The sequence below is a fragment of the Coregonus clupeaformis genome, chromosome 6 (assembly GCF_020615455.1).
Source record: "Coregonus clupeaformis isolate EN_2021a chromosome 6, ASM2061545v1, whole genome shotgun sequence".
Taxonomy (NCBI): Eukaryota; Metazoa; Chordata; class Actinopteri; order Salmoniformes; family Salmonidae; genus Coregonus; species Coregonus clupeaformis.
In genome coordinates, this window is record NC_059197.1 from 9462373 (window position 1) to 9471914 (window position 9542).

Genomic DNA, 9542 nt, shown 5'->3' on the forward strand with positions numbered 1-9542 from the left:
TTTGCTCACTGACAAAGAAATGATCAGTCTATAATTTTAATGGTAGGTTTATTTGAACAGTGTGAGACAGAATAACAACAAAAAATTCCAGAAAAACGCATGTCAAAGATGTTATAAATTGATTTGCATTTGAATGAGGGAAATAAGTATTTGACCCCCTCTCAATCAGAAAGATTTCTGGCTCCCATGTGTCTTTTATACAGGTAATGAGCTGAGATTAGGCGCACACTCTTAAAAGGCACAGCATAACAGGAATGACCCTGGTGGTCCCACTCTGGTTGCAGATAATAGTTTTTTCTGATACATTAGTTAGCCTTCAAAATGCTTTACTTTTGAGCATGAACGGTGCAGCATTTGCGCGAATACAGTGCACCGATCGAGCCATATTATCACCTCGATCACACCGACAGTGCTTGCGTTTTGGGTCACCAGAATTACATTCGTTTTCAATGGAACGCTGCGTTTAACTCGTTCTGTGTGGTATATATGTTGGATTTATCGAACCTATGCATCAAATTGTATGCGTAGACGGCTTGACAGAAATGGTAGCAGAAGGTGAATGTTGAAGTTTTGTTGCACACATATCCAGATGATGCTGCGTACCATTTTTCTAAAGGACACTGTAGGTGTGTTCCATGTGTAGAATCAACAAAGTTGCGCAAACGCTGCGTTTTCAGGCAAGCTTAATCGAACGCGAAGCAATACACATTGACAACAAATTCGGGCTTCAGCTGTTTGGCTGATCTTATGGACCGCTTGGCATCTTTTGGAAGTAAGTGTTGGCTAAAATGCACAGTTGAATACAGCGTACAAACACGGCTTAAAAAGAGTTTGCATAAGATATCGTTATCCATCTAACTAGCTTACTGCTCAGCTCGTCGCGCTACATAGCTAGCTAACGTTAGCTAGCTAGAAGGCAACACAGCTAAGCTAGCTAACAATTAGCTTAGAGTTAGCCATCTAGCTAAACTATATGTATCATTTTCTTTCACGTAGCTAATCGATTCAACCAGCTAGCTAACTAATCCATCACTTAATTGTCCGCTAGCTTCCGACTTGAAGTACCTAGGTAGCTACGTTATCTCGCTAACTCTGTTGTTAGCTACTGCTAAACATTACATTTTACATTTTAGTCATTTAGCAGACGCTCTTATCCAGAGCGACTTACAGTTAGTGAGTGCATATATTATTATTATTATTATTTCATTCTGGACCCTGTGGGAAACCTGTGATGCTGGCTTTAAATCTGACCAATAACACAGATTTTAACAGAGGATTTCTAGTAACTCAAGTCTGTACGTATCGTTACCAGTAGAATTGGCACGTTTTGCGACATTACTCTGACTTATTTTCAGATGACCCTTCTGACAAGCCCCCATGTCGAGGTTGCTCATCTAACCTGGTGGAACCCTACATAAAATGTGCAGAGTGTGGACCCTCACCTTTCCTTCTCTGTCTCCAGGTGAGGGGCGCACATTGCTTCCTCGGGCATGCGCATAAAACCGTTGATACATTTTGCCTAGCTTGGTAACTTTGCATCTCTACTGACACTAGAATTGGTTTATTCAAATATGTTTCAGTGTTTTACCAGAGGGTTTGAGTTCAAGAAACATGAGAGTAATCACAAGTATGAAATCATGGTAAGATATTGGTGTTAATTGTGCTGTCATCTGATTAATGCATATTTATATATAATATTGACTCTTCAGTTATCCATTATTTACCAAAAGTATGCTTCTGGCAAAACAATAGTGACCATGCTCAATACCATGCCTCCTCCCTCACACAGACGTCAGACTTCCCTGTGCTTGAACCTGGCTGGACAGCACAGGAGGAAATAGCCCTGCTGGAAGCAGTCATGGACTGTGGCTTTGGGAACTGGGAAGTAGACACGTAGACACACACACTCTATCTGACTATCTCAAGTGTCATATATTACAAACTTGCAGACTAGAGGCCATTTGCAGTCTGTGATTTGTTTCGTAGCAGCCCTCACTTTCACTGTCTGCCAATATCAAAATAAACATGTTCAAATTGATAACAAAAACATAACTGTCACTTTCCCATTTGACTCTGCACAGGCAGGATGTGGCGTATCAGATGCGCACCAAAAACAAGGAGGAGTGTGAGGCCCACTACATGAAGAACTTCATCAACAACCCCCTGTTCTCCTCCACCCTGCTCAACCTCAGACAGATAGAGGAGGCCCGTACTGCAGACACAACCATTCCTTTCAAACGTCAGTATACACACAACACACCTACTCCTCTGGATTTCTCCCTCCATAGTAGTAAGGAGAGTTTGTTTGTCACACAAGTTATCATAGAATTCTGAAGCCATACTACAACATACAATTTAGGCTTTAAAAGAAAATATACTTTTGTGTATGACCTCGACTAACCAGTAGCCCCGCACATTGACTCGGTACCTGTACCCCCTGTATATAGCCTCGTTGTTGTTATTTTATTGTGTTATTTTTTTTATTTTTTTATTTAGTAAATATTTTCTTAACTCTATTTCTTGAACTGCATTGTTGCTTAAGGGCTTGTAAGTAGGCATTTCACCGTAAGGTCTACCTACACATGTTTGTCAAGAGGGCCCTTTCAGAGCACTAGGTAAAAATACTATATTGGTTTTCCTCCCAGCCACTGACGACCCCCCCAGGCCCACCTTTGACTCCCTGTTGTCTCGAGACATGGCTGGATACATGCCTGCCAGAGCAGACTTCATGGAGGTGAGAGGAACTAGGGCCTTAAAGCATCCATGCGTTTAGTAGTTCCAATCTCACAAGCCATAGTCAAAGACATAGACATTCCATTTTTCTGTTCTTCTGCATGTTCAAAGAACATTTCCCCATGTCATAATGAGTATGTCCTCATACTCCTGGCACATTATGATTGGAATCATAGGAAGTACTTAAAGATAACCAAGACAGAACCTTGCCACCCTGCTTTTGTATGCATGAATGAAATATTAGTTCTCCAGATGGCCGCCTCACTGCAGTCTTATTGAACTCTGACTCATCTCCTTGTACCTCTGTGATTCTCTCCTGTTATTTGTCATCCGGTCTAGGAATTTGACAACTATGCTGAGTGGGATCTGAAAGACATAGATTTTGTGGATGACGACTCAGACATACTACATGGTGAGTTGAAAGTGCTATCACTGTATTTGAAATGAGAGAAAAGTCAAACCCCGCTTTCAATAGAGATTGGTAGTGTATGTTTATTGTACATGTACTGTGTTTTAATATCATAATTGCCTTGTCCGACATATTTGTCTGGTTCTTTCTAGCGCTGAAGGTTGCCGTTGTTGACATATACCATTCAAGGTTAAAGGAGAGAGGAAGAAGAAAGAAGTAAGTTGAAATGTTTTGCATTTAACAATGAAGATGTATTGGACTTATTCAGCTCAAATATCTTATAATCTTTGCCCTTCATCATATGTCTATAATACTTTGCAAATGTTGCCACAATAACATTTAATTGCTTTCCAAAATCAAAAATGTGATACCTACACAAGTAACACAACACTCTACTAACAGTAGCCTATTAGGATAAGTACTGAAGCACTGGTTCAGAATCACCGGTTGCTATGAATGCTGAAAGGCTTAAACATTACACAACTGTCAAATTTGAGTATTCTTTGATGAATTTGAGACGGTCATGGATTGTCACATTCCGTCCTCTGCCCCCTTCAGTGTGTGTCAGTACTGGTCTTGGCCACGGTGGTCATACCATTAATGTGGTAATACATCCATCACTAAATCAAACTTCACGAGTTGCTGCTCCCCTAACTCTGTGGAATGGCATGTGGGGCAGGTATGGTATGTTAGCTGGCCAGAGCTCCCAGGACCCTGCATGTCTGGATGTGTCCCAAATGGCACCCTATTCCCTACATAGTGCACTACTTTTGGTGGGCCCTGGTCAAAAGTAGTGCACTATGTAGGGAGTAGGTTTCCATTTGGGATGCAAACACACACTGTTAGCCTGCCCACTGCCCCTCAAGCTGCCCCCACCCCCAGCTGGTGACATGGCAGAGGCCCAAAGCAGTGACCCTTCACCTGCAGGCCACAGAGTTCACAGACGCAGTAGGCCTCACTGTCAGGTCCTGTTTCACATCACAGGAAGGCTACTTGTTGCAAAGCTGTTCTATGTCACAATCACACCTTCAAGCTATGTGGTTCAGGTTCAGCAGCTATATGGTACCATCACTCATTCAATAAATGTCAGTCTAAACCCTCTGCTCTTTTCACTCACTCTACCTACCTGAGAGTTGCCTGGTATTTACCAATGGACGATATTTTTGGCTTTGCTGTCTTAATGTTGTGTGTCTTACAGGATCATCCGGGACCATGGACTGATCAACCTGAGGAAGTTCCAGAGTAAGTGCTCTCCTAACAGATTAGTGCTGGGCTGTAGAACTCCCAGGAGACCAGGCGTTAATATAACACCCAGACTGAATATGCATTATGTATCCATGGTTACATGTAAACAACTCAGTTGCAATAATGATCAACAGTAACCTGTGTGACCCCGGAGGCACTGCCGGTGCTCTTATTTACGATGGAAGCTGAGACTAGCCCAGTGTGCCAGAGTGCCGCAGCATAATTATTGCTCCACTATGAATAGATGCCTATGAAATGAACACTGCAGGTCTAATGACCAACCGTATTGGAGCTTTATGAGCTCTTATTGATCCCCTCTCCATGGGCAGCGTTTCGTCTAGCTTGGTAATATAATCCATTTTCATGTCAAGCTTTTTATTCATGGGAGATGGGAAGACAAGACACTCCCTGAATAGATTTATCCAATCAGTTCCTCTTTTTCCTTTACCGCCCAGTGCAGTGCTATTTCCAGGTGATGCCCTGTGAAATTGGCTGTGGTTTTAGGGGTGGAAGAGGATACCCTTATGTTTTATTTATTATTTACCAGCCTCCAGTCACCACTGCCCTCCTCCTCCCCCTCTCTCCTCTAATCTCTCTAGTCTTTCAAGACAAAAGAGAACCCAGAGTTGCCGTGGAGCTGCAGCCTGGTTGTCATGGAGACTGTCAAAGTGTGTGTGTGTGTGTTTGTGTCACACAGTAATGGAAGCCGTGTCCAAGCCTGGGTGACTCACAGTGTCGTGCCTGGGCTGATCATGCTGTTGCTCCAGGCAGTTTGACCAACAGTCTCACTCTCCTTATAGGCATCAGTACCTCAGGACCACCAACCCAGCCCATTCCTGTTATGGAATGTTTCAAATCTTTGACTTTGCTCAGCAGGACATTGACTCTACCTGTGTGTGTTTTGCTGCTATCTACACGTTCCCATCACTGTACAGCCTCCAAATCAATGAGGAACTCAGCTGCCAGTTTGCAGACACACAGATGTGCGGGCTGCCAGCCTTGAGCTGCTGTCATACTACCCCACATTCACTGTGTACAGAATATAGATCTATCCAAGCAATCACAATGTCTGCAAAGCCACCAGAGTCCACTCAATATATACCTTGGGTATACAGGTAGATTCTTATGGCATAAAGTATGAAGTGGCTTTGACTAAATAGGGAATATCCTGCCATTTGGGACGCAAACATAGTGGCAATGATTTGAAAGGAGAGCAGCACCGGCCCTTGAGGAGGGGTGAGTAGGGTGGTACGGGGTGAAATGTCCATCGGGGGAGCTTATACACCATTCACGGCCACGGCAGGGTATCTCACTGATGCAAGGGGATCACTCAATGTGTGATGTCTGGACATTTCCTCCTCTGGTGTTCCTGAAAAGCCTCTAATTTAACAAGATTGAATGTGATACAGATCTCCAATACAGATCACTGCTGTCATATTCTCTACAACAGGGCTGCCCAACCCTCTTCCTGGAGAGCTACTGGGTTTACAGTCCAACCCTAATTTACCACACCTCATTCTACTTATTAGCTGCTCACCAAGACCTTAACTAGCTGAATCAGGTATGTAGGGTTAGACTGAACCTACAGGATGGTAGATCTCCAGGAAGAGAGTTGGGCAGTCCTGCTTTACGATAACAGCTACGTCTCATGACCATTGTGTTTTTGTCTTCCAGTCCTGGAGCGTCGCTACCCTAAGGAGGTACAGGATCTGTATGATGCTATGAGACGTTTCGCCAGGGTGGTGGGCTCCATCGAACACGACAAGTTCATAGAGAGTCATGCATGTGAGGATGACATTATTATATTGTACATGCACACACAGTAGACATTTGATGTTAACACCAATATAATTGTTTCTTACAACCCCTCTCCCTTTGGTCTACACAGGGAGCAGACACACATCCTGTGATTCCCCTGTGTTTAATATTGTGGGTAACACTAAGCTCATCGCCGTGGTAATGAACCTGTCAGATTATCTCCTGTCCTTAAGCAGCAGCAGACTCCCAACGGCTGGCCTGCTGGAGGTCACATGACTGGATGTGTGAACTCCCTGTGAGTGAGAGGCGTGTGTCTATGGCTGAGACACCATCTCCTTCTGATTAAAGGGCTGTGGCGCTACTCCTTTGTTGTGTCAGAGAGAGCAGTAGTAGAGGTAGAGGCCCTGCCTGGGCTACAACTCTGATCTGATGTTCAGCTCTGATGTTGGGAAGCACAGATCTGAGGGGTAAAGAGTTCAGCTTTCTCTGTCTGAGGGGTAAAGGGTTTGTCTCCCTCTCTGTTCGTCCGCCTGCCTGCCTGTCTGCAGTAGAGACCGGTGAGGTGAGTGTGGACAGGCCTCTCTGACCTCATGTCCTCCTTGTCTTTCAGTGGAGTTTGAGCTGAGGAGAGAGATCGGCAGGCTGCAGGAGTACAGGAGAGCAGGGATCCAGTCCTTCTGCAGTGAGTCCAGTCTACCCATCTAACCCTGTCACCCCTACTGCCAGACAGTCCCCCTCAGATGTTGTGTCCCAAATTGCACCCTATTCCCTATTTAGTGCACTACTTTTGACCAGGGCCCCATACAGCTCTGGTCAAAAGTAGTACACTTTGTATGAAAAGGGTGCATTTTGGGACAGAGCCGGAGCCTCATTAGTAACTCCCTTGTGTCAGCCAGGACCCAGGGCTGACTGACTGCACCAGTAACCCCCTCCGCTCCTCTGTGCCCCCCTGCAGGTGCCAAGGTGTATGAGCGTGTGAAGCACGTGCGGGAGGATGAGCGGAGGAAGAGGACCATGCTAGTTGATGTGCTGCAGTACATTCAGGACGGACGGGCCTGCCAGCAGTGGCTCAGCAAACAGGCTGCCATGTGAGCCCCGTCCTCTTAACCTTTAGTCCAATGTTCCACAATCAATTCCTCTGGACCCCGTGGTTGTACATTCATGTTCAAGTCAAACACTAGCCCACCTGATTGCACTAATCAAGGGCTTGATGGGCTGGGCTATAATTTAGATACCACCCACCAGTTTATTACTAACTGCAACAAGCAGTTCATGATTGTTTATTTTTTTTATGTAGAGCTGTTCTTGTTTTGTTATTTATCTTAAGCCCAGCTCTTGGGGGTTCTCCAAGTTCTGATAATTATTCTTCATTAAAAAAAAAGAACTGCTAGTGTGTGATTCACTCTCTCTGTGGACGAGGATCCGGATTGTGAGAAGTGTGGTGTGTGTGTGTGCACTGCTTGTAGTGACACTATTCTCTCTCTTCACAGTGACGCAGGTATCACTCCTGTTGTCACCACCATAACAACATCAGGTAAGGGGTCTCTTCCTCTCCCTCCCTTTGCGTTCTCTCTTCTTGTCATGGCCCCAGGTGGAGTCACGTTAATGTATTCTCAGAGACGCTCATTCAGAAATACGCTCGACAAACAGGACCGCTATGCATATCTGTCTCTAGCTTTATCTTCCCCGTTTCCGTTGTCATTCAGTAACCTCTAGTGCACAAGTAGGACACATCTATGTACACTCAGTCATTTCCACACAGCTATATTTACACTAATTTGCCTATTGTAAATATTTATCTTTATTTTCCAACAAAATGGATTAACTGGATTTCATCAACCTGTCAGTTTGTCATTTAAAACAGAGAACAGTCAGGTTTTTACATCTGTTTAAATGTGTGTGATTGATTGTTCCACAGCAACAGGCAGGAGAAGCGCCCCTCCTCTCAACCTGACTGGCCTGCCAGGGACAGAGAAGCTCAACGACAGGGAAAAAGAGGTACATATAGAATTACATCTAAAATCCATTCTATTACATATGAATTCTAGGATCTCTATGGATGTAAGGCTCTTAGCCCCACCAGGGCAGTACATGAAGGGTTAAACAGTTCGTGTGCATCCCAAATGGTACCTTATTCCCTACATAGTGCACTACGTTTGACCAGAATGGTACCCTATTTCCTACATAGTGCACTACGTTTGACCAAGTCAAAAGTAATACACTCTATGGCTGGGCTCTCCAACCCTATTTCTGGAGAGCTACCCTCCTGTAGGTTTTCACTCCAACCCCAGTTGTAACTAACCTGATTCATCTTATCAGCCAGCTAGATTAGGGTTGGCACAAAAATCCACATTACATTAGCTCTCCAGGAACAGGGTTGGAGAGCCATGCTCTATGGGGAATACAGTGGCATTTGGGACGCAGTCATAAACAGTGGGTTGGGGTCATGGTGACTGGCATTGTGTTGATGTAACATGGCATCTCTCTCTCTCTCTCTCTCTGTGTCCTGTGGCTGTCTGCAGTTGTGCCAGGTGGTGCGTCTGGTGCCAGGTGCCTACCTGGAGTACAAGCAGGCCCTGCTGAACGAGTGCAGGCGGCAGGGTGGTCTACGGCTGGCACAGGCCCGGGCACTCATCAAGATCGACGTCAACAAGACACGCAAGATCTACGACTTCCTGATCAAGGAGGGCTACATCAACAAGGCCTAGCTCAGCCTGGGACATAGGATGTGTCCTAAATGGCACCCTATTCCCTATATAGTGCACTACTTTTGACCAGAGCCGGGTGCAATTTGGGACACATCCAGAGTCAGGACTGTTCCAGCAGGGATCATGGCTGGACTGGACACTAACTAATACATTTTATACTCATGTTGTCTTGGTGAAATGATGTTGTCACGTGCTGTGAGACCTAAGTTTCAATGGCCCTCCTTTGTTTGAATGTTTGTTTTTCTATCGTGTCTCTAAATTTGTCATCAACTTCAGGTTCTACATTTTGCATCAGTCTTGCCTTGTATATGTTCTAACTTCTAACCAAACAGACATACCTTCCTATTTGTACAGTACTTTGTCAGTGACACAGGAGCAGATAAGAAAATGACTATTTATTTATCCTGTTATAAAATGGTTTATGTAAAAAGTATTACAGTATATGGTGTAGTATTTTACTTATTCTGAATGTGTAATAGCACAGTTACCTGTTATTCATGTTATTACATGATAACCAACTTTCCATCATAGCATCAGTGCTGAGTTGCTCTATCAAAGCAGGTTCTGTTAGTGACACCTCTCCCAGACTCCCAGTTTGACAATGGGCTCCATCTCTGATTCGATTCCTTCTCTGCCAGTGGAGTGGGTCTGGGGTCGTATACATAAAGTGTTTCAGAATAGGAGTGCTT

At 44.5% G+C, this 9542-nt stretch overlaps 1 protein-coding gene across 2 annotated transcripts; it reads left to right on the forward strand.

The window, feature by feature from the left end:
* The first annotated feature begins 353 nt into the window (after window positions 1–353).
* Window positions 354–9286, forward strand: LOC121560164 (transcriptional adapter 2-alpha). 2 transcript variants are annotated; one of them, XM_041873186.2, is made up of 15 exons: window positions 361–772; window positions 1356–1462; window positions 1581–1640; window positions 1790–1881; window positions 2082–2239; window positions 2646–2734; window positions 3073–3145; window positions 3295–3358; window positions 4341–4384; window positions 6062–6172; window positions 6756–6827; window positions 7101–7233; window positions 7636–7679; window positions 8064–8143; window positions 8668–9286. In XM_041873186.2, exons 1-15 carry the CDS (start codon window positions 748–750, stop codon window positions 8851–8853), a joined length of 1338 nt encoding a protein of 445 aa, XP_041729120.1. In that variant the 5' UTR covers window positions 361–747; the 3' UTR covers window positions 8854–9286. The 2 variants fall into 2 exon arrangements, with proteins under 2 accessions (XP_041729129.1, XP_041729120.1); XM_041873195.2 differs by lacking the exon at window positions 6062–6172 and having other exon boundaries at window positions 354–772.
* The last annotated feature ends 256 nt before the right edge of the window (window positions 9287–9542 follow it).